A 25003-nucleotide genomic window follows, 5' to 3' on the forward strand; every position below is an offset into this window, starting at 1 on the left:
CACATCACTCCATGTCAAATTACAGGGTGTCCCAGAATCCATGGTTATTAAACTTTAAATATTCAGACCTACAAAGGCCTCTGACCCTACCAAGCATCTTGACTGCACAGTCAGGGAGCAGCAATAGAGAGGGAAATTCCAATCTCTCAGTCACAGGACAAAGCAGAGACCTGAAGACCCCACAACACATTAGCCATGATGAAGAGGTTTCCCAGAGCAGAAGAAAAGAGGTTTTTATTTAAATGTCTGTTCTACTGGAGTTGTGCAGACTCTGACTAAGAGATCTAATCCTCTCCTTCTCTATCATCAGCATCTCAGTTTCCAGTCAATCAGTGCCTTTGAGTTACAAAGACCTCTGGGAGGTCACAGCTGAGAGGCACATGCTGGTCTCATTCTGAAACAATGGCATTTTCAGAACAAACAGAGCTTCAAATAGTTTCCATTGCCTCAGAGAATCACAATAATACTTAGGGAAGCAACCATGCAGCCTCCTCAGCCAAAGGTGTAAGTTCATTTACTTCATTCAGGGGTCTTTTGTCTAAGACTACAATTTTTAAAAGGCTGGGGGTGTTTGCTCAAAACAAATGTGCTCACCTAGTCTACAAGCACACACCGAGACACACGGGTACCCACTCATACATTGTCTTATGCATGTTTTAGAATGCCGCAGGAGATGGATGCAGAAACTCTTCTTCCCAATGAAAGCATAGCAGAGCCCTTGAACATCTCCACAGCATCTCACCATCTCTATCCGTCCACCACTCTGAGCATTCACTCCTCAAAGTACCCTGAGAGTAACAACCTGAGGGTCTCTAGAAAACGTCTCAATGACCACAGCCTTGCTCCTATCTTGCTTGGAGATCTTTCTGATGCATTTATATGATTTCATATGCATACACACACACACACACAAACACACATATATGCTTAAAGGAAATGAGAGGAAGGTAGTGAACAACTCCATAATCAGAAGGTGGTCTAAGCACTTCCCTGAAGAGCAGTGCTGTGTAGAGCCATAAACGTTATATTTAATTTCCATCTCATGGTGGCTTTAAGAGTTTTGTGCCTCTTGAATCAGAAGGAGTGAGGCACATAAAGTAGCCTATAAATACACCAGAGCAGCCCAAAGACCAAGAGCAAAATGCTAGGATGCCCAGGTTGTCTGTACCTTTGCTATCGAGGCCCATCAAGAACAGAGCTCATGGGCCAGTGAGATGGCTCAGAGGGTAGAGCGGTTGCTGAGTAAGCCTGATAGTGTGAATTTGATCCTGAAACTCAGGGAATGATAGAAGGAAAAACTAATTCCTCAAAGTTCCTCTGACCTCCACATGCACACTGTGACATGTATACATACAGACATGCACACACAAGTACACACACACAGAGAAGGAATGAGAACGGGAGAGGGAGGACTAGATACTATTTTAAAAAATAGAGCTTCATGTCGGGAAAATTGAAATTTAATCCAATAAGTGTGTGTGTGTGTGTGTGTGTGTGTGTGAGAGAGAGAGAGAGAGAGAGTGTGTGTGTGTGTAAACATACACACATATGCATACACACACACACACACACACACACACATATGCTTAAAGGAAATGAGAGGAAGGTAGTGAACAACGCCATAATCAGAAGGTGGTCTAAGCACTTCCCTAAAGAGCAGTGCTGTGTAGAGCCATAAATGTTATATTTAATTTCCATTTCAAAGCCATGCTTTCTTAAGGGAATCGTTCATTAAGTCTTCCACGTGGTTGGTGACCCCCCCAAGGCATCTTCTTTTCATCATTTCTTCATGAGGTAATCTGTACTGATAAGGACTGCACATACTTGCTCTTCTACATGCCTAACATTCACAGTGTTCCTCACAATGACGTCCTGAGGTGGCTACCACCCACCCTTTTGTATAAGGGATAATCTATAAACTAAACTGAAGCACAGGGGAGTTAAACAATGCTCCCAAGCACACATCACACTGTGTCACCCAGAGAGCTTTCTAAGTAAAATAAACTTACTCTGGAATCTGTGCTCCTAACCACACAAACATGTTTCCTCTCAGATCACTAAGGCTACAGGTCAACAAATGCTTTGACTGTCTAGAAAAATCAATATGCAGGAGCAAGATGCTGTGAGTGTTTAAACTTCAGCAAGCCAACTGGCAAGAACGCAAAGGAGATGATCCTGAAGCCAGAGATTCAGAGCGACAGAGAAGGAGGAGATGCACACTGCCCCACCACGTCTCTTAGCAACCACTCCAATGGTTCTGAGCAAACAGATGGAAACTGGGAACATCTCTGGTGCCCTCGTTTGTCCCAGGACACTGACTCCTGCTGTTGGAGGAGGCCTTACACTGGGCTTCCCCCTGTTTCCTTCTGCTGTCTCCAACAGAAGTGAGGCCCTAGGCCCTCACAAGCCACACAGCCTTTGCATGTGGACCCAGTGAATGATCCCTGATTTAGAAAAAAAAAAAAGTGAAAGATTATTTAGTAAATTCAAGTATCAGTTCCTCCTGTGGTCTATAGGGGAGAAAGCTGTCTGGCAGGGTTTACAGCACTGGGCAGATATGACAGTCCCACACATTTCACCAAAGAAACAGTATTATGTCAGAAAAAATTGTAACAGCCCATCAGGGACACAAGAACCAAAGGGCAGCTCTATTAGAATATAAGCGTAGGCCACCCCTTCTGTCCCCCACTCTTAGTAGGAAGGTAAGAGAATACGCTGTAAAGCAAAGAGGCTGAGCTGGGTTTTAAGGTGAGGTTTTAAGACTTCAACAGGCGAGTGGCAGACCTTTTTTAGGCGAAGGTACAAGACCAGAAGCAGCAGGATGCACGGTGTGTTTGGAAGTGAGGTATAGCCTAACCTACATACAATGTGTATATCGTGATGTGGCTGTGCTGCTCTACTGAGGGAGTCGGGGTGAAAAGGGGGTCTGCTGGGGTGGGAGTTAGCACAATGACAACTAACTATAAAAATACAGGTCAGATCATAAACACAGTAATAAGAGTTGTACCCCAAATAGTATGTAGAAATGCACTCTTTAGTAGGCACGTCCAACCTCTCACCTCCAGACTGCATGCACCTCATGTCCAGTATTTCTTGGTGCCAGGTCATGTGGTAATGTTAAAGGCTGGACATCCCCCATGTCTCCTCAAGTAAGCCAGCCAATTTTAGATGACACTGGATCTTCAATCCCAGACAACGACATTACCTCACCGGACAGAGCTCATGTCCTGTCCCGGGTCAGTGCAATTCCTTAGATACGGAGCTTTGAACTTTAATGAAGTTCAAATAAATAAATTCTGCTCTCACACCCTATTAGTTCTCCTTTCAGTTTACAAAATACAAAACAGTTATAAAAAGGAGTTCTCGACGCCCACTTTCCTCCATGCATGTTCATGTGTGGCTGGCGTCTTCCTGCAATGCATCTCTGTGGTAATCCAATAAAAGTGAACCAAGTAAGAGCCACGCACTTGCTCCTTATCTTAATAAATATGTATGTCCCTTACTCAAGGGTTTCTATCTGTCTGGGCACATTCTAGTAGTTAGTGGGTTTCAGGTGCACAAAGCTACTGCTGCATTTCACACGGAGTATTATTTTTGTTATAAAAAGTTATGTTTTTTGCGGTAGGTTACCAGGCTTCAGAAATAAGTGATCATATCCAATCTCATTGTGGCTTTCACAAATACATATTACAGTAACAGGAAAGAGAAAAAAACATGCAGAAGTGTAACTTACAAAATGTATATTACAAGTAATGTGGAAGAGAAAACTAAATGTCTTAAACATTTATATTCTTTTAATTCCATGCCTTTAAAAAAAACTGGTAACCAATAGAGATCAAAGTCTCACTGACAGACCGTGCCTGCCCTCACAGCTCAAGATCTAGGTCAGAGAAAGCAACATACACCAGCTGTGGTCAGTAGCTACAGCAGCAGTAGCCAGTGTTCAGAAGGTAGCTAGGAAATGGTAGCTAGCCGGCTGGCCGCGGAGAGGCAGAGATGAGCAGCAGCTCCTTGCTGTCTTTGTGAAGACAGAGTTACTCTGTATGTTGAGGTAAGAGACAGGGAAACATCTTCCATAGTGGGTCCAAGATGTGTCTGGAGGAGGCACTTCTACAGAGACAGGCTGAAGGCAAGCTCATTAGAGTCCTGGCATAATGTCAATGTTGTTTAAAAGATAAACTTAGTCTCAATGCTTTTTTGTGTGTTTTCTCAGGATGAGATGAAGCACTTAACTTTTAAGGTGACATACTGAGAACAATATCAGTCCCACTCATGAGTTACTAATTTATAGAATTTCCCATTTGATATTTAAAGCACTGCTAAAGGGAGATTACTGGGCATGAAAACACTTAAGCCTGGATCTTCAGTATTTGTATACCCTCATGGCCTCAGGATGGATACTCAGGAGTCAAAAGGAATAAATGACCGAGTATTTATGGAAAGCACCAGACTCTCCACAGTGAGTGTGTACATGGTCTGTACACATGATGCACAATTATCCAGCCTATAAAAGAAACGTAATTCTGCTACATGGCTTTAGCATGTTAAGAACCAAAATCATAATACTAAGTGAAATAAGTCAGCCATGAGGGGGATAGGTGATTCTACATGTCTAAAGTACCTACTGAAGTCAAATCCACACATATAGGAAGCAGGGTGGCAGTTTCCAGAGACTAAGAGTCAGTTTTGTAATTGTGATAAAGTTTCAGTTTTGCAAGATGAACAGATTTCTAAGAATGATGGTGGCAATGGTTTCGTGATAATAAAGTAACACATATGTCACTGAACCATCCCTCAGACGTGGTTGAGAGACTGAGTGTGGCAGCTTAACCCTGTAATCCCAGCACTGGAGGCTGAGGTCAGCTGAGGCATTCAGCTCTGAGGGACACTAAAACCCAAAGGCCACCTGCGCGGCACAGCCTAGCTTCATCCAGGAGCACAAAGACACAAGAATGCAAGCGCTGAGGCCTGCCATGCTCACAGAGCAAGTCCAGGTGAGCCTGGCGTTCATAATAACAGGATCATTTCAGAAAAGGAAACAGATCAAGACGAAACATGCATGTACACTTTAACAATTAAAAAATAAATGCTGCCTTAAACTGAGTCTCTTTAAAATAACTAGTAGGCTGAACAACGGGCAGCGGGGATGGACTTGTGCATTCTCTGAGAAGTCACACAGGAAAACAGATTACAAGGTAGATGGGGAAGGAGAGACGGCACTCAGGAACCATTTTCTAATGCACCTGCAAACGGTGCTAGAAGAGCGGTATGATGGTTGCTTAGGAGATACGAGAGAGTTTGAGGAACTTTTACTTTTGCTTCGGTAAGACAGAGGTGGACAGGAGGGGAAATGGTGAAATACAAAATGAGACATCTAAGAAAGACCAAAGGAAGCACGCCAGGCCCGGTGCTGGGTGGGTAGGAGCCTTCAAAGTCGACCTGAGCGTAGGGAGAAACCTGGGCACATTGGTACAGAGAGATGGGGTGGCGAAACAGGTCAGTGAGCACACCAAGCTAGAAATAGGGCTGTCTGAAATCAGACCAGAGTTGTACTGATCAACTGGAGAACGGTCAGAAGCTCTATGTACCACTAAATGTCAGTGCGAATGGGGCACAGTCAGGTTCCCATCCACTACAAGGACATGGCATGCCTGTCCCCCAAGAGGAGGCGGCATCCTTTTAACCACTCTCTGCTACTGGCAATCTGTTGCTACATTGCCAGTACAGGGCAAGGCTCCTGTGGAGACCCATGCGCACAGTCTCCCACTACAGTAGAAGCACATACATAAAGAGTGTGTGCTTTACTCTCAGGTAAATGTTCAGTTTTCCAGGGGAAAAAAAATGGGGGGGAAAAACCCTTAGCTAGTTAAAACCATGTGAATCAAAACTTTCAAAATGCATCCAAACAGAGAACACTGTAGCTATTATTACTACTGCTTCACACCAAAGGTCACGGATAGACATGGGAACAATCCGTCTTCCTGCCGGCTGGGTTCCTCTCCCTCTTCACACACAGCCCTTCACGCTACTTACCCTTGGTCAGGCCTTGACAATTTGTAACCCTTAGCAAATCTACATCAGCTCCAATGTATCTAAGCACAAACCAGAGCCGGCCTCCGAAGGCTGGTGGAAATCTGTAGTGTTCGATGCTCAAGCATTTGGCCAGCCGTCAACATTTCAGAGGGCACTTTAAATGTTTTGGTTTGGGACCTAACACAGCATTTCCCCCTTGTCAACATGAACAGCCCAGGCTAAAAAGCCAAGTACATTTCCCTCAGTACCAGTCAGATGTTACACTCAGCCGCTGAACCAATCTTAACCTACAGGGACTGGGGAGACCAGAAGGATTGGTAAGTAGGAAAATTCCATCCAGCTCAGGGTATAGTAAAGACTCTCTGTAATTCCAAAGGAAGATGGCTTGCTGCACTTTCAATCTCTGAAGTGTTCCTATGTGATGAATGGAACACTGTATTTATAGGTCAGATTGGACTTTTCCTATGTTTAACAAAGTAATGAAGCATCATTTTCTTCAGTGGGCTCACGGACTGGGAATTGGGAGTCCCTCTTTCAAGCAAGCTGTAAGGCTAAAGTGGGAATGCATTGTGCCGGGGCAGGGATGGGGTTAACAGGAGTTATCTGATTCCGTACAGTGGACAAGTGCAGCTGGGTTATGACGCAACCCTCAGAGCAAAGGCAGTCCAGTAACTAAAATGCTCAGGAAAGAAAACAAACGCAGAGCACGAGGGCCACAAGCCCACACAGCTGGAGTCAAATGCGAAGGACTTCACGTAAGGAAGTCCTTGTCATCCTCCCAAAACACCAATGCCTAAGCTGCTGATGTGAACGCAATGGTAAGTCATATTTTAATTTCAAAAGAGAGAAACAGGAATTAAATTGGCCTTACGGTGATTGTGTCTTGGGGTTTATATTTTCATTTCCTTGATTCTTAAGTTCTGATTTCTTCCTCTAAGGCTTAGCAAACATATAAGGAGTGGTTTTAGTTTCAATTCATCAGTGGCGAGGATGAGGACTATACTTATAAAGTTCGATCTATGGTCTACTTTTCTAAAAATTGTAAAGAAACTTAAATGAAGCCTGACTAATATTTTTCTAACATAAAATATGCTTATGGTAAACTCTACTTTATTTATTCAGTTACCCAAAGATAGGTTAAAAAGCCCCCATTTGATGAAAAAATTTGTAAACTCGCAACTGGAGAGGTTCTGAGACGCAACCACAGCATACCCTCATGCTGAAGAAAGTTTAAAAGTAATAAATTCAGCATTCACCATATACTGACAGATTTAAAATATCAGCTAATCACTAGAAATTGCCATGAGGAGGGTATAAAATACCTGTAATTCGATCACTCTTACTAATAAGAAAGAAGACCCTCCTCTGCCTTTTGCTTATATCATGTATATGAGAGCAAAGGGACACTGTGGCATCATGCCCTGATTTTATATGACAGGGAGGATTTGTAGTTCACAGTTCCGTGCACTGAGCTCACAAGTTATTGCCACCACCTTAAGACTTCGCACACATGCTGTCAGATCGTCAGATGTTCTGAATAGCCAGGGGACACCAGGGAAATCTCTTTATGTCTCTATCTTATCAAACTGAAAATGAGTTTAGCAAGTTTCAGTGACAAGGTGATTTGTCTAATTAAAGGGCGAGGAACCAACCATCTGGCTCCAAATCTATTTCCTTGTCTCTAGCATACAATGATTATGACTAATAAAAATTGTAATTCATGCATGAATAGAAGAGAAATGCAAGACTGTGCAGACCCGGTTAGCCCTTTAGCTGGATGTTTACATAACAAGGACAGTAATCGCATTATATAAAATAGTCAATATTATTGGAGTCAAAAAAAGGGGAAGCGAGCTTTGCAGATAAATCTTGATATTCTGAGATCCTGAATAATATTATTTGTTGGGGTTTTTAACTTTTTAAGCAGCTTTACCTCTGTCCTAGCACCTATTTAAACAAACAAATATCAACAATAAAATAAAAAAAAAAACCCTAAGGCTTATGTATCTGGCACGTAGCAGCTGTTCAATAAAAACGTAATTCTTTTCCCATCCTCTGCACAAATAACTCAGTGAGAGGGAGTGCTGCTGAGAGCAAAATCAGGAACAAATCAGTCAACCTGGAATCCAAAACTGAGAAAGTCTCACAAACAAAGCTGTTTGTGAAACTCAGGAGAAAGGACACCTTATGTAGCAACTTACAAACCATGTTAACTCCTACAGAAAACTGAATAAAGCACAAGTAGCAAATAGCTATCTACCAGATCCACCAAGTACAGCCTGTCCTGAGAGACCTGCACACCACAGAATCCAGCCATTACCTAACCCACCTGAGCTGATTCACCTACTCACCAAGTGTGTGTGTGTGTGTGTGTGTGTGTGTGTGTGTGTGTGTGTGTGTGTGTGTGTGTGTTTGTATACCGAGGCACTTCCCATGTTGCTGAATTACTTCATCGGTCTTTTTGGTATTTAGATTGTTCAACATACACAGACTGGAAGCTAAAGTATTAAAACTAACAAACTAAACAGAATTTTAAATTCTTTTATTAGAAAGCACAGTTAAATATACTTTATCCAGAGTGCTCAAACTTTTTTTCTTTAGGATTACTTTTTACTCTTCAAGATCATGGAAGACTCCTAAAGCGCTTCTGTTCATATGCCCATCCGCACTACTGTGTTGTAAACTAAAGTTGTGAGAAGTTCTAAAATATTAGTTTTAAGGCCATTTATCTTGAAATATTAACCTACATAGCATGAGTTCAGAAAGAGTTTATATAGTTTATATAGTAGTCCATAAAAGGCAGGCAGTTCTCAGAGCCATGGACCAATGTATGCTGCTACAGAATGCTGTGTTGGCCAAAGAATAGCAAAGATCTAATCTCATGCAAATAATCAGTTGAAAGGAACATGCCAAGGCAGATCTAGCTGCAGTAAGACGAGGCACCTCCTCACCTGCTAAGGCTAGACAGTGCAGCTCAGTTGTGCCTGCAGGGGACTTGGGAAGGGAAGAGGAGGAGCTATGTAGGAGCTATGGAGGGAGAGAGGACCAGAACTAGGGCATCTCTAGGACAAGTTAGAAACCTAGTGCCATGGAAACTCACTAGAATCTATGAGGGTGACCTCTGCTAAGCCTCTTAGCAATACAGAGCCTGAACCAGCCATCTCCTGTAACCAGACAAAAACATCTAATGGTGGTACCGGGACACCAACCCAGGCACAATCCCTTCCACCTAGATTTTGTTCTACCTGCAAGATGTATAGGGGTAAAGATGGCTCAGGATTTGCGGGAGCTGCCAATCAATGATTGGCCCAGCTTGAGACCCATTCCATGACAGGGTGCCCACCCCTGGCACTGCCTGAGCCAGGACCCAGAGACCTAGGATGAAAAATGACTCCCAACGATAGTCTGCTATACTCATAGATTGGTTCCCACCCCATTGTCACGAGAGAGGCTTCAGCCAGCCAGTGATGGAAATAGATAGGGAGACCCACACCGGAACATTAGGTGGAGCTGGGGAATTCTGCAGAAAAAGGGAAGGAAGTATTGTAGGAACCAGCTGGGTCGAGGACACCACAAGAAAACCCACAGACGCAACTAACCTGTGCTCACGGGAGCTCACAGACGCTGAACTGACGACAGTCAAGAACAGTTTCTTAAAGGAGAGCAATGTGTTGCTAAGTTCCACATACTTACGCTCTGTTACACTGAATCCATTCTGTCTTAATAGATCTCTTACTCATATTTAATAGGCTGATCGTTTGGAGAATATACATTCACATAGAACTTTCTAAGCCTAAATGGTCACTTTACCATGTTAAAAGCAGGGTTCACATTGTTACTGGTACCCTGACTCAGTATCAGGAAGTTATAGTTCCTGATGTCAAATCGTAATTTTCTATAATTCTGTTATCTGAAAGAAACTGACTAAAGAACTGTGGCACAAGCACATGACCCAGATGAATAAATTACAGCCACAGCTACACCATGGGTAATGTAGATGTGAGTCCCTACGTCAACAGTTAGAAGAAATTCAAAGTGCTATCAAATTTGAAACTTAGCAAGCATTTAGATTTTTGGCCTAGCAGCACATCACCAGTAAAGTTTATGTAAACATTAAAAAAAAACCTCAAAGACACTGAAATCTGAAACACTTCTGGTCCCAAGCATTTCGGGCAAGAGGGATTCAAACTGTACACAGAAAATAAGAGTTTATCTATTTATACATATATATACGTATATATATATATACGTATATATATATATCAGAATGATAATACAAAAATCCTAAAAGCTTACAGCATGTCCACACTCTCAGTCATAGCACTGGCTTTTTGTGTTGCTATGATTGAAGGACATAATAATAAATTTTTAAAAAGTCACTCATGCTTGACCACTGGAATGAGAACGCATAATAAATCATGAGCCTCGATTATTCCTGCCTTGTGGGTGGATATCTACATAATTTGTCTTACCTACAATGTGACAATTTACAAAGAACACATTTGAAAACTCTGCAGCTCCTGACCACACTCAGTGTTTGACAGTTAAGTGCTTAACTTGCCTAGATCTATGTGAAAAAATTCATCCAAAAGTCAGTGAGCCCTGAGCTGTCACCGCTTATGAATATGCAACCCTAAACCTTCCTAAAGCGGAGACCAGCAGTGAACCCTGCACCCAGGGAGGGTGTGTGTGTGTGTGTGGGGGGGGTGTCCGCCTTCAGGATGGTGGAATATATACAAATAAGGAGAGGTTGGAAATATTACTTAATTTTATGGCCATACTTATTTTATGCTACATGTGTAAATGTTTTGCTTGCATGCACGTATGTGCACCTTCTGTGTGCTGATATCCTCTGACATCAGAACAAAGAGTTGGATACCCTGGAACTGGAATTTATTGATGGCTGTCAGCCATCATGTGGGTTCAGGAAATAGAGCCGAACATGTGGACTGCAGTTGGTGACGCATAAGAGACTTGAAATAACTTTTAGCAATGCAGATAGAAAGACACTACTCTCATGATGTACCAACACTGGAGGAGATTGATTATTTCCAGCATACTTCTGCAAAGCCATTTATAAAATCTGAAAGTTTGTGGTTTTGTATTCTGTACTTACATTCCTAATGAAACTACTCAAGAGGAAAGGTTACCCATGCTGGTGATATTACAGAAAATGTATTTGATGCAAGAGCTAGACAGATAAAGAAATAATTTGGAAGGAGAATATAAATGTTCATGAACTGGTCATATTCAAAACTCTGTGTGGAAAAGAAGTTGCTTTTTAATTGGAGCTTTAAGAAGTGATATAAGCTGTAACTAAGGCAACATAATTGTCTGCAGACTAAATTGACCTTAATTTATAAATTAAACTAAGCAATTAAAAACACACATACATCCTTATTTGGCAATGCATTACAAAGTTTATTGACCCTTTTGTTTTTTTTAATAGTTTTCACTCATTTGAATTTCTTCCATATGAAGCAATACATAATTCTACAAATGAAGTAGTTTATTTAAAGTGTTTGTCTGTGTATTAAAATGAATCAAATTTCACCCCACCATTTGGAAATTATTTGATAAATTTTATAATAAATTTATTAATGTATATAATAAATGTTAATAAAATGATAGAGAGAGCTTAAAAAAAAAAAAAAAAAGAAAGAAAGACACTACTCTCAGCACTGCCACGAAGGAAGATTCCCTCCACTGCATAACGGCTGTGGTATACACGATGTTTGTTTTTCTCCTGTAATAGCTCAGGCTAAATAGCTAAACCAGGCACTAAGTCCTAGTCAGGGTTTGTGAGATTATCTATGATAAAAGTGGCATATAAAAGTTCTTTATTTGGGGCTGGAGAGGTGGCCCAGCAGGTAAGAACCCTGGCTGTTCTTGGAGAGAAGGCCAAGGCTCCACTGCCATCCCCGACGTGACAGCTTCCCAACTCCCATTCCTAGGATCCTGACATCCTCATCCTCTTCTGGCCTCCACAGGCACCACACACATACACACACACACACACACACACACACACACACACACAATATTCAGATGTGTGCAGGTAAAACACCCATACACACAAATTCTTAATTGTTTTAAAAGAGAGAATCTATGTTTTCAGACTGGGAACCTGGTTCACCAGGTAAAGGTACTTGCCGCCAGACCTGAAATCTGACTTCTGTCTCCAGGAGGCAACAAAAGGACAATTACTTCAGTACATTGTCCTCTGACCTGACCACCTCGGGAACACAGCGACACAAGAGTCAGTGGCGCACGCGCACACACACACATACACACACACACACACACACACACACACGATTTTTTGGATATATAGGTTTTCTACTCTGAGTTATAGAGTTTGAAAGATTCATATCTTGAGGGAAAGTAGCACATAGGCAAAGTAGGACACGGAAAACATGAAAGAAAAGCATTTCGGGAAAAAATTAGAAGGCAGTAAGAAGTACAGACAGCCCTTACTACAAACACACCCAATACATACACATATAGACATCGATTATCAGCATCCTCCCTCTCTCTCTCTCTCTCTCTCTCTCTCTCTCTCTCTCTCACACACACACACACACACACGCACACACGCACACACGCACACACGCACACACGCACACACGCGCATACATACATACACACACACACAGTGTGTGTTATCAGGCAGCAGTGAAACAGAAGCTGATAACCGCCATGGAGCACAGCAAGATGTTTTCTAAGATAAATTATCCTATGAAAATCTACCATAAAGATGGATTATATGATAATAACCCCAAATGGAATGCTGGGAAAAGATGTGGAGCTCAGCAGTGAATCCCAGTCTGTAGGTCAAGGACTGGGAAAAGGTCAGTCTTAGATTATCTGAGGGCACTGTGAGCATCACCTTTGTGCACCTCCACACTTCAATTCTACAGATCCTGAGAGGAGTGTGGGTGCTCTCCAATCACATGATATACCTAGCAAAGCACTCATCTGAGTACTGCTGAATTCACAAGCTAGCGGCATAAGGCAATCTATTAAAATCAGAAGTCGCAGATCTCCACGCCACCCTGCGACGGAGGTCAATACTGCGAGCAGAGAGAGAGCATACCCACTCCAGGGCTCAACATCTAGAGATCCGTGTCTGGGGTGTGTCTCCACTCCCACCGTCATTCCTGGTATCAGTCCTTCCCTCTGGCGGTCTAATCCTGAATCGTAAACAAGCATGCAGTCAGTGGTTGCTATGTAGCTGGAATAAAAACTATTGCTTGCTCAGAAAAAGAAATCTGCTTTCTGAGCATACAAGCAAAAGATACCCAGGAATGGCCCAAGGTCCACAATGGACGGTCTCAGTGCAACTCCATGAGAAAGCAGCACCAGCGCCTGGGTGTCGAAGGAGGTCAGAGACGTGTCTCCTTGAACAGCTCTAGAGAAGAGGGCCCTGAGGTCCAAAACCACACTTCTGGGAGAGGGAGAGCAAATCAAAGCAGGGGCCCAGGATGCTTAGTCCACAAGCTCCAGAGAGAGAGGTAGCAGCGGTGAACACTCTGAGGACAGGACTACCCCGCTCCGTGCCGGTCTCATCAAAGACCGGGTTAGCAGGCGGCTGAGTAAGAGCACAGAGTTCTGTGTTGTGCCCTTAGTCGTGAGGGCTACCTTCCAGTAACAAGAATGAACAAGCCATCCATCACCTCCCAGCACACACCTCCGCATGTGGTGGGGAGGATGCTGGGCTACACACCCAGGGAAGCTCACACCACAGCACTCATGGTCTCCTGAGCTTCCTGCCATTCCTGTAGCTCAGAGCAGAAGAATGTGAGCCTAAGTAAATATGCAGACGCAAGGGGAAGTGAGAGGCTGAGAGACAGAGCATTCCAGATGCTGCTTCTGTCCTCAGCTCACTCACGCCCAGTTCTGATGATGTTCCCACTGACTCACAGCTGCCTGGGCCAGGTGTCTGATGCTTAGAGAAACAGGAACCCTGTGAGGCAGCTACTGTGCTCTCAAGTTAGAGATCCAGAAGCTGATAGACAGAGGCACTTGCCACTAATGATATCAAAACTATTCAGAGCTTGAGCCACGCTTCTAACTAAAAGCTACCACATCTTACTTGTATGCTTTCTTTCAATCAGTGTGTTGTACAGCCTGTCCATTATTCCAACATAGCAGTAAATTATGAGCGCATCTTTAATGATAACATTGTAATTTACACACACACACACACACACACACACGCAAGTTTTGGCACCAAAAGACAGCTAAATTATATTCATGTATCAGAGGGACATCATATCTATCTACCATTAAGCAGCTATTCTAGCAATTATTGCCAGGTCTGGAGACAATCACAGAATACTACCGCCACCTAGTGGACAGCGGCCAGAGATGCTGCTGAACATGTAACGGCATTAAACAGACACCAACCCAAGAGCTGGACTCCCTTAAAACATTGACTCTGTAGCTAAGAAACACTGAACTGGCCCAAAAGCAACAGCTTAAATTTTACCACAGCAATAGCAAGGCTAGCCACATATGATCTGGGGTAGAGGGGCCAGCAACGTGTTGCCATTTTATAGCCACCAGGGCAGAGCTTCTCAACCTTTCTAAAGCTACAACACCTTATACAGTTCCTCATGTTGTGGTGACCCCCCCCCCCAACCATAAAATCGTTTCATTTCTACTTCATAAATGTAATATTGCTATTGTTATGAATCATAATGTAAATATCTGATATGCAGGATATCTGATACTCAAGCCCCAAAGGGGCTGCGACCCACAGGTCGAGAACCACTGCTCTAGTGTTTCCCGTTTGGAGAACAGCAGGACCATCCTCTGGAGGGCACAAGTGCCGGCACCACCACACCCTGCCCTCCTCCACTAGAATCTTTCATGAACTGCAGGCACGGTCACAAGACACTGAACACAGAGTTCTCAGATAGGCCGGATGTGGCAGGCTTTCGTGCTCTTGCAGGTTCTACTAACTGGGTTTGGGGAAGTGGCTTGAATTTCAGCCCTAGGTTTAGACACTGTCAGTTTAGTGTCCGTGTTAATGAAGCACACATCCCTCGTCTCACACATCATTAAAGGTTGACTGACTGTGTACAGTTTCCCTTCCTGAATTCTGAAGTCTGGACTGTAGTGCAGTCAAGGCAGGCCCAAGTTTAAACTTAGCGGAGGAGTTCTAAGGGTCTTCAATTCAGCCTTAGAGCGTACAAGGATTTCTCAAGTGAGAGCTAACAAATACGGTTGCCGTGACAAGACAAGCAGACATTTGTCCAATTACAAGTTGTATTGGGTGTGTGGATCACTGCCTGGAGGGACACAGTGGCCAAGAACTAGAGGAATCAAGGTAGGCTATCTGAGACCCACCAGAAAAAGATCAGAAGCAGCAGTCACTGGGCTTCCGCCTGCTAGGACACTCCCAATATATGCAGCAGAGTCTTAGACATCTGCATGTAACACTGGAGTTGAATCAAAATCAAACTTAAAAGGACATCAGTTACAGACATTTATAAAGACTGACAAAGAAAAAGGAGGCTTTCTATACAGTAACACCCGGAGGACAACTAGAGAAACTGAAGAGTTTTATAAAACAAGCACAAAACAGACAACGCTTTCCTCCAAAAGAAAGGCCATCTCCTAAAAGGACTCCAGGAAAACCAAAGGACATATTGAACTTGAGTATGGATGGACATGTGTGTGCGCACACACACACACACACCTTCAGTGAGGCCCTAATACCCTAGGGTGCCACTCAACTCAGCCATCCCAGCTTAGAAGTCCTCTTAGAGTTCTCCGAGACTGATGGTTTCAATGGTGCCCAGCAAACAGGAATGATGTTGGGATTTTCACAAACTAAGGATTGAACATATACAAAAGTTGAAAGCCACAACTGAACACGGGAACATAGCCTTTCAAAAGCAAGTAATATCAAATGAGGCAGCAGTCAGAAAATAAGCCAGCATAGAATTTAGATCCTCGGTGGCCTGTGAGATGTGGGCTGCCAATCCAAAATACCCTCAGCATTTGAGGAAAAGATAAAGAAAGGGATTCCCTCTCCTGGGCGAAGGTGAAAGCAAGCTTCCCACTGGCTGAGCTAGAGGAGGCATAAGAAGGCCACGGGGAGTGTAGAATACAGCCAAAACGGCTCCTGTGAGACTCCACACGTGAGACCCCACACCACCAAGCAGAAGACGTTCTGGGAAATGGGGAAGTGTGACAAAGCAAAGCCTCTTCCCTGAAATCGCATGCCACACTCCACTAGTCAGTGGAGCAGCTAAGACCACTGTTTAGGAGTCACAGTGCTGGACAACTTAGGTCAATGTGTATATTCCAAAATACCCAGAAAGGCTAGAAAAACTGAGGGCAGACTTGGGAAGTATATAATATAATCAATTAATACAAAATATTTCGAAGCTTCAAAGTTTCTAGGCTAATATCCATTTATCAGTGAGTGCATACCATGATTGATTAGCCTAGAAACTTTGAATACCCAGGACATAATCCACAAATTAAATGATGTCCAAAAAGAATGGAGGAGTGGCCCCTGGTTCTGGAAAGACTCAGTGCGAGAGTATAGGGGAATTCCAGAACAGGGAAGTGGGAAGGGGTGGATGGAAGAATAGGGGGATGGAAGAGGGCTTATGGGACTTGCGGGGAGTGGGGACCCAGAAAAGGGGAAATCATTTGCAATGTAAATAAAAAAAAATAAATGCCATCTTAACGGAAAAAAAAATATTTCGAAGCAATATCATGAAGTATCTGAAAACATAAAATTCCCTGGAAACCACATAGAATAATAATTCAAAGGTGAGGGGCACATAACTTAAAAAGAATCCAGAGGGAAGTAAAAAAATGTTCTTTGGAAAATGTAGAACTGTTTCCACCTATACTACTGAGAGCATCTCTATTATTTTCTATTAACATAAGATTCAAAGGACGAGAGCCACGGCTCCACAGTTAATAACACTTGCTGTTTTTGGAGAGGACCAGAGTTCAACTGCAGGCCTCCACACCAAACAGCTCACAAACACACACATCTCCAATGCCAAGAGCCACTCACTCATCCTTCTCTGGCCTCACAAGCACACACACGCACACTTACCCGGACCAGGAAGCACAGTGTTAAACCTTTTAAAATTAATCAGGTAAAAGACAAATATTTATCAAAAGGTACCTTTGGTTAAAGCATTCCCATGTCTGGACTAGAGAAAGGCCAGAGGAAGTACTGGGTTTGTTCCTGAGTCAGGACTGAACAAAGAACAGGAAGAAATGGTTTATCACAGGAGGACATGGGAAATGGTAGGATCTGAAAGCAACTCATCACCTTTGGGCTACGTGGATATGATACATATGAGATATGAGCTAATATCCACTAGGAGGAATGTTCAGTGAGTAAAGTGCTTGCTGTGGGGGGGGGGGGGGGGGAAGCTATGTTCAATCCCAGAATCCAGATAAGAAAGGGATGTGCACACCAAGGATCCCGGCGCTAGGAAGAGAAGGAAAGTGAATCTCTGGGGCTGGTGGACAGTCACCCTATTCTTAGCAAGTTCCAGGTTAACAGGAGACACTGTCTCAAAAAACCCCAAAAGTGTCTATCTCCTGGGGAACATGGTAGCTCCCAAATGTGATCTATAGCTGAAATGCACACACAGGTGCACATACACACAAATATACCAAAACTCAAATACTTCTGGTTCCATACGGTTAACAAAAGGGAGACTTGACCTCTGTGATATTTGATTCTGAATCTAATACATATAAGAAAGTGTTATAATTTATTAGCCCTACCCAAAGCAAATAACGTGCTGAACCTCAAGCACACCATTCTGAACTAGCCTTGCCACATGCTGCTACCATGGACAGTGCAAACCCTTCCAAAAGGCCGATTCTCTTCGTTAAGACAGCCTCAGGGACTTTCTGGAATACTCTGGTGACTAAGGGCGAGCACCATGCCTTATTCTCAAGTAGGCTTTTGCATCTACAGTGTAAGAGACGATAAAGTCAAATAATGATGATGGAACTATTAATACTAAGAAAGAACTAAAAACAGAAAGAACCTACGTGACCCAGATGGTAATATTGCCCTGGTTGTGCCCTTCTATAGAAAATGTGTATATGTTTTCAAATTCATCACAATTTATTGAATATTATGTATACTTTAACAAATAAATAAGCATGCTACTCAAGAGATTCCCAGACCACTCATCATGCTGGATTCGGGGCCCTGGAGCCTATGTTCTCAATATAGCAGGATCCATAGGTGATGTGTAGGTTATAGCTTGAGAAGCAAGTGAGAGGTTACATCAAGTAAAATAAAATTTGACTTCCCTTTTTGCTAACCTTAACCTATCCTCATGAGACAATGCACAAAACTTGCATGGCAGTCCTCCAGAGTAAACTGATAAAACTGGGGGCATCTCTGTCCCCTGTGGTAGTGCCTGGGAACAAATGTCACAGACTTGCAGCGAAGGGAAGATGGCGTGGCCACATTTCCTACATATAAGTTAAGAACGAAGCTACAAATTCTACAAAATGGCAGTAGAGGAAAGACCTGAAAAGTGACATTTTCTTTGGCTGACATATTTATTTCTTCTCTCTTTGTCTTCAGTGTCTGTAATTCTCTCTTCCAGATCCTGGATTCTGTTGATGAAGCTTGCCTCTGAGATTCCTGAACATGGAGAAATAGAGATAAAAAAAAAAAATCCCCAGAAGAAAGGGAGTAAATTGTTCACAATCTTGGTGGGTTGCGCCATCTGTATGTTCCTCCACTTTATTAGAGACCAGTCACAAATGACTTAGAGGCCAGAGACTGCATTAAGTAACCAGCCTGCCTTTCTATCCAGATCGCTGCCTCCGGAAGTGAGAAGATGGACAACTCCACAGCCACCGGAGAGCCTCCAACCCAGCCCTGCTCCCGGAACACCCTGATCATGAAGCAGATCATTCCCGTGTTGTACGCTGTGGTCTTCATCACGGGGGTCCTCCTCAACGGCATATCTGGATGGATATTCTTTTACGTGCCCAGCTCCAAGAGTTTCATCATCTATCTCAAGAACATAGTCGTGGCTGACTTTCTCATGGGCCTGACTTTCCCTTTCAAGGTCCTTGGGGACTCGGGCCTCGGTCCCTGGCAGGTGAACGTGTTCGTATGCAGGGTCTCTGCCGTGATCTTCTATGTGAATATGTATGTCAGCATCGTGTTCTTTGGGCTCATCAGCTTTGACAGGTACTATAAAATTGTCAAGCCCCTCTGGACCTCTTTTGTGCAGTCGGTGAACTACAGCAAACTGTTGTCCGTGCTCGTGTGGACGCTCATGCTTCTCCTTGCTGTCCCAAACATCATTCTGACGAACCAGAGCGTCCAGGAGGTCACGAATATACAGTGCATGGAGCTCAAAAATGAGCTGGGGCGGAGGTGGCACAAGGCGTCTAACTATGTCTGCGTGAGCATTTTCTGGATGGTGTTTTTTCTGTTAATCATCTTCTACACGGCCATCACGAGGAAGATCTTCAAGTCGCACCTCAAGTCCAGAAAGAATTCCATTTCCGTCAAAAGGAAGTCTAGCCGCAATATATTCAGCATTGTGCTCGTGTTTGTTGTCTGTTTCGTACCTTACCACATTACCAGAATCCCCTACACAAAGAGTCAGACGGAAAGTCACTACAGCTGCCAGGCGAAGGCGACTCTGCTCTACGCCAAAGAATTCACTCTGCTACTCTCGGCTGCAAACGTGTGTCTGGACCCCATTATTTATTTCTTCTTGTGCCAGCCATTCAGAGAAGTCTTAAATAAGAAGTTACACATGTCACTCAAAGTCCAGAATGACCTAGAGACTTTCAAAACCAAAAGGGGAAACACGACTCATGAAAGCACCGATACTTTGTAAATTCCCATCCCCTTCCAAGTACTGTCGATCTTGTTACATGATAATTAATTAAGACGTATGAATAAGAAGCTGGCTTATGACAGTAAGTAACTTAGCTGGCAATATTATCCAATAATATGTATGAAGTCCAAAATGGTATAATAAAAATAAAATGTAAGTTTCCATGTAAAATGAAAGTCTGTAGCACATCACAATTTTTAGAAGTCAAATAAACGGAGATGTGGCTTGTGGGTACTGGTCTATGAGTTACCAAAACTACACTCCTCTTCTATTAACTGTCTTCTTAGAAGACACCCAGTCTTTCCAATGTTCCTCCTAAGCATTCTTCTAAGAAATGCTCATACCTATTTCATGTTTTATTTTATGCATGTGCCAATAAACAAGTTGTCTTCAAAACCATCAGGGATTTTGTTTTATTAATACTGCTTTTGTGAAGAGCAGCCCCAGATCTCCACACATCAGGTCAGTACAGTACGCTTAGTCACATACCACAATGCAAGAAAGGCAGTTACACAGAAAGAGGAAACATCTGACTTGTCTCTAACTTTCCCTGAACAGGTACTCGTAAGCAAGTCCTGTTCACGCTCTAGTCCATATGCAGCTGAAGCAAATGAAAGAGGGGAAGAAAGGGACCAAGTACGGCTTGGGTCACCTGAGTTCTCTCTTGAACCCCTAACCTCTTCTCCAACGATACAAATGAAACTTGTCCTTGAGAAAGTCACTCTCCCGTTAGGCCTCTGTAACCGCTATGCCAAAGCAGAAAGCTAACAGGAAAGCAAGAAGGTTTAGGAAACGACACGTCAGGCAGATAAGGAGCCTGGAAACCACAGCTGAGCAACAAGTGGTGCCTGCCAGACCTGTTATTAGAGGGGGGAACAACTAGAAATGATGGGGAGGTGTGGCGGCAGAGGATTAACCTAACACTCTGCAGACAACCCTAGCGTAGCTTCCACGGGAAGATTTTACTTGAGCTTCTGTAGATGAGGCCACGACACAGGGACCACGGAAGCTCACCTGGCAGAGAAGGCAATTTCAACAGTGACAGGAAGACAGAAGTATGAAAGAGGACATCCATCTAAGAAGCTGTACCTCACCAAAAAGCAAGCCTCTTAGCCTAGCTAACTACCTCCCCGTTTTTCCTAAGAAATGTAAACTCATGGGGCGATTACATTGCTGGGCCTTAACTCAAACCAGCTAGTGGTTGGCTGCTCCCAAGCTTTGTGGCCCCACTGCACTAGAATATCTTGCAGACACTACCCAGCTATAGATGAAGGGTTTGTGGCCTCAGTGCAGAGTACATTCAAGTACCAAAGACTCTGGTAATAGGAGTGAAGGCTCTATGTAGTTGCCAGCACAGCCTCTCCATGTTTAATGGTTTGCCTAGGTGTTGTTTTCAGTGATGGAAGTTTGCTGTCAGCGTGTGGAGAATAGCCTATAGTTTTGACAACAACCTGGGTGTTTTGGGATTCCTGTGGGGTCCCCTTTAGCCAACAACTCTATAAGATGTGACCCGGTCCCTGGTACTGGAAGCTTCATTTGGTGACAAAAGATGGCCAGTTGGGAACCTGCCTCTCCCATTATTTGGTGATTTCATTGGGATCATTTTCATCTATGTATACATTTTAGGAAGTTTCTCCTTGCACACGACCCCTCAAACACTCTTCAACTTGAGCTGTCTCTCCCACACGCTCCCCTAGAAGTTCATCTGCTGCCCTATTCCCTCTTGGTCCTCCCACTCCTTACTCCCCATCCACCCACATCTGACCACTCTATTTCCTCTTGCTGATGAGGTCCATCTTCTCACTCTCCTTCCTTACGCTATACCTCCCCTCTGTAGATCTACAGATTATAGCTTGGTTATCATGATTTAACAACTCACAGCCACGTATAAACAAACACACACCAGCTCTATCTTTCTGAGTCTGGGATACCTCACGTGGAAGGATTTATTTTTCTAGTTCATCCATTTGTCTGAAGATTTCATGATGCCATTTTTTAACAGATAAGTGATACTTGATCGTGTAAATTAAGATGCAACTGTAGCTAAAACATAATATATCAGAAGCCATCCTGCAACATCTAAATGCAGAAATCTAGGAAAAGGGTATTTTACTAGATTTTACGACAGCCTAGAAGAACTAAAAGTCCCCAATCGTTAAAAGCTCCCTGCTTTCCAGACCTGAAGAAAGTTTCCATTTCTATGCTTAATTGATCCAAGTACCTACAACACATTCTAAGGTGCTTTGTGAAAGGACTAGCTGTGGCACGGATCAAGAAACATCACAGAGCATTTGCAACGATGTACACCAAAGTAACACAGGGATCACTGAGGGAGGTGAGCCCAGAAGAAGTTTTATGAAACGTTCCTTGGGAGCAGTTCCCTGCTGCATCCCTCCTCAGAACCCATCCTCTTCTCTTAGCAACAGAAGGAAACACTTTCCTCTGAGACAGCCAGCCCTTTCTATGACCTGAGCCATGCAGCTAGCAGATGTGACTTAGCACAGGGCAATTAAGCGGCCTCTCTAAATCCACCAGTCACAAGGCGGGAGGTGGGGAGAGTTAAACTCACCCAATAAAAGCAAACCCCAGGTTCTCCCTCAAGAAACATTCTGGAAGGGGATGCTATAAATATGTAAACTCCCAACATGCAAGAACGCCTAGGAATCAAAGCTCACTCCAGGACAGGCAGGAAAGAACTGGTTCAAACCTGACCTGGGTCTCCAGTGAATGCATAGGTCAGCCCCCATTAAAGCCACACCCACAAGGTTAGACCCTGGTGTATGTCAACTAGTAAACTTGGTAAATAAATTTGTAACATCTAAGATGGTGCTCCAGTATCAAAAGATCAGCTTTGAAAACATACGTACAGGTAATATGATAGGGACCCGGCAAGTTATATTTAAGAATATAAATGTATATATACAAAAACATATAAGCATGCAATAACAATTAGTGAATGTTAGAGACCATTGCATGTTAGAGACCATGAAATTGAAGGAAGAATATATGGCAAGAGTTCTCAGGCTTCCTAATGCTGCGACCCTTTAATCCAATTCCTCATGTTGTGGTGACCTCCAACCATAAAATTACTGTTACTGCTACCTCACGGATTATGTTCTTACACAGTTTATATGTATAATTGAGTGGTCACATAAATTACAAGTATCAAATTAGCACAAATTCCCTTTGCTTCAGAGGGCAGCTGAAATTTTAAACAACTCTCACAGACTGAATTTGTCCACCAGCCCCAATGTGAGAAGTAAAGGGTTAATGATAAGCTGGCAGTGGTGGTGCACGCCTTTCTCTTGGGATGCAGAGATAGGTGGAACTCTGAATTCAAGGCTAGCCTGGTCTACAAAGTGAGTTCCAGGATAGCCAAGCCCCTCCCCCCCACACACACACACAAACCATATTTGAAAAACAGGAAAAAAAAAAAAAACCCAGACAGAGACAGAAAGACAGACAGACCAACACACACACACACACACACGTATATGGGAAGGAGGAGGGGAGGGGAAGGAAGGGAGCGAGAGAGTGGGGAGGGAGAGAGGGAGAGAGGGAGAATAGTTAATAGTGAAGGACACAGGAGAAAAGTCAGGATAGCCAAACAGAGGTCTGACAGGTCCAGGTATGTCTTTGGGACACCCACACATCTCTTGTTATAAAATATATTTCTGGCCTTGTAAAGGGTGTTGTTTCCCTAATTTCTCTCTCGGCCCATTTATCACATGTATAAAGGAGGGCTACTCATTTCTTTGAGTTAATTTTGTATTTGTCCACTTTGCTGAAAGTGCTTATCAACTGTAGGAGTTCTCTGGTAGGATTTTGGGGGTTGCTTATGTATACTCATGAGCCTTGTATTCTTGATATAAGACTTTTAACATGAAGGGGCATTGGACTTCATCAAAGGGTTTGTTTTGTTATCGTCTAATGAGATGATCATGTGATTTTTCTTTCAGTTTGTTTATATGGTGGATTATTGGGGGGGGGGGGGGGGTCGGCTCAGGATCAGATGTGGGGAAGGAGAGATGGCCAGAAAGTCAATGGAATCTGCAACTACTCAGGGTGGAGAGATGGGGGAATCTCAAGGGCATGCCAGAGACCTGGGATGGGGAGGCTCCCAAGAATCTTTAGGGGTGACCTTAGCTGTGCCTCAAAACATTGGGGATATGGAACCTGAAGAGGTCACCTCCTGTAGCCAGGCAGGCACCCCAGTGGGGCAATAGTGATAGCCACCCATCCACAAAACTTTCAATCCAAAACTTACCCTAGATCAGACTATAAAGTGAATAAAAATATAAAAATAGATTAATATGTAATTAAACAAATAAATCTGTAAATGTATACATACAAACATATATGCATGCATGCATACATTCAGAGAGATTGACAGACAGATAGGCAGGCAATTCTAGTGAAGAAAGTTAAAGGAAAAAAGCTTTAAGATATGAAAGGATTTTAGATGGTAGTTTTGTCCTGGAAGAGTTTTCAAATGGAAATAGAGCAGTTAAACAAACCCAGAAAATGTGAGCCTGTTACAGAAGATCCACACAGCCTGAAGACTCACAGACAGAATGTAATAGTGGCAGGCATGTGACTATGTTCTGCTGTCATTAGCATTCACTAAGGTTTCTCTTAGTCGAGCTACTGTCTAGATGCTTATTTCCTGTCACACACTCCAGACATGAGGAGGCAGCAGCTCACCGTTTCTTTAGAGTAGGAGACGACTGCCTTAGTGGTTTTCATACCTGTACATGTGCAAAGTTCCATTTCTTTTTTTTTTCCTTACAGCCCCACCGAGGGGAGATTTTTGGTGTTCTGATTCCCCACAATTATGCAAATATGTCCCCTTAAAAATCATCTCTTCAGCCCAGGGTTTCTCTGAATAGCAGATTCTTATCTATATGGCAAAAGCACTCTTCCTGAGGTTAATGCTGAAGACTTCCCCCAGCATAGCTGTGGCCATCTTGTTCCATGCCCACCAGCTATTTCATAATGCTGCTGTAACTGACACAGAAAAATAACTTGACTCAGACCAGAGTCATGCTGACCCCATACCCTGTTATGTTCTGTCCGTTATGAGGTTTGTTAATCTT

At 43.3% G+C, this 25003-nt stretch overlaps 2 protein-coding genes across 14 annotated transcripts in view; one reads left to right on the forward strand and one right to left on the reverse strand.

Annotated features, from left to right (window-relative positions):
• The window catches only part of P2ry14 (purinergic receptor P2Y14), a 36833-nt gene extending 16527 nt beyond the window's left edge, over window positions 1–20306 (forward strand). The window contains exons 1-4 of one of the 4 annotated variants that reach the window (XM_052180463.1): window positions 6223–6350; window positions 6651–6851; window positions 18629–18759; window positions 18864–20306. In XM_052180463.1, the coding sequence (XP_052036423.1) occupies window positions 18667–18759; window positions 18864–19907 (1137 nt within the window). In that variant the 5' untranslated portion in view covers window positions 6223–6350; window positions 6651–6851; window positions 18629–18666 and the 3' untranslated portion in view covers window positions 19908–20306. Of the gene's footprint in view, window positions 1–6222; window positions 6351–6650; window positions 6852–18628; window positions 18760–18863 lie in introns of those variants that run through there. The other 3 variants (XM_052180461.1, XM_052180462.1, XM_052180464.1) reach the window with 3 other exon arrangements.
• Window positions 1–25003, reverse strand: part of Med12l (mediator complex subunit 12L) — a 307885-nt gene that overhangs the window by 177779 nt on the left and 105103 nt on the right. The window lies entirely within an intron of this gene.

This window comes from Apodemus sylvaticus, chromosome 4 (genome assembly GCF_947179515.1).
Source record: "Apodemus sylvaticus chromosome 4, mApoSyl1.1, whole genome shotgun sequence".
Classification (NCBI taxonomy): Eukaryota; Metazoa; Chordata; class Mammalia; order Rodentia; family Muridae; genus Apodemus; species Apodemus sylvaticus.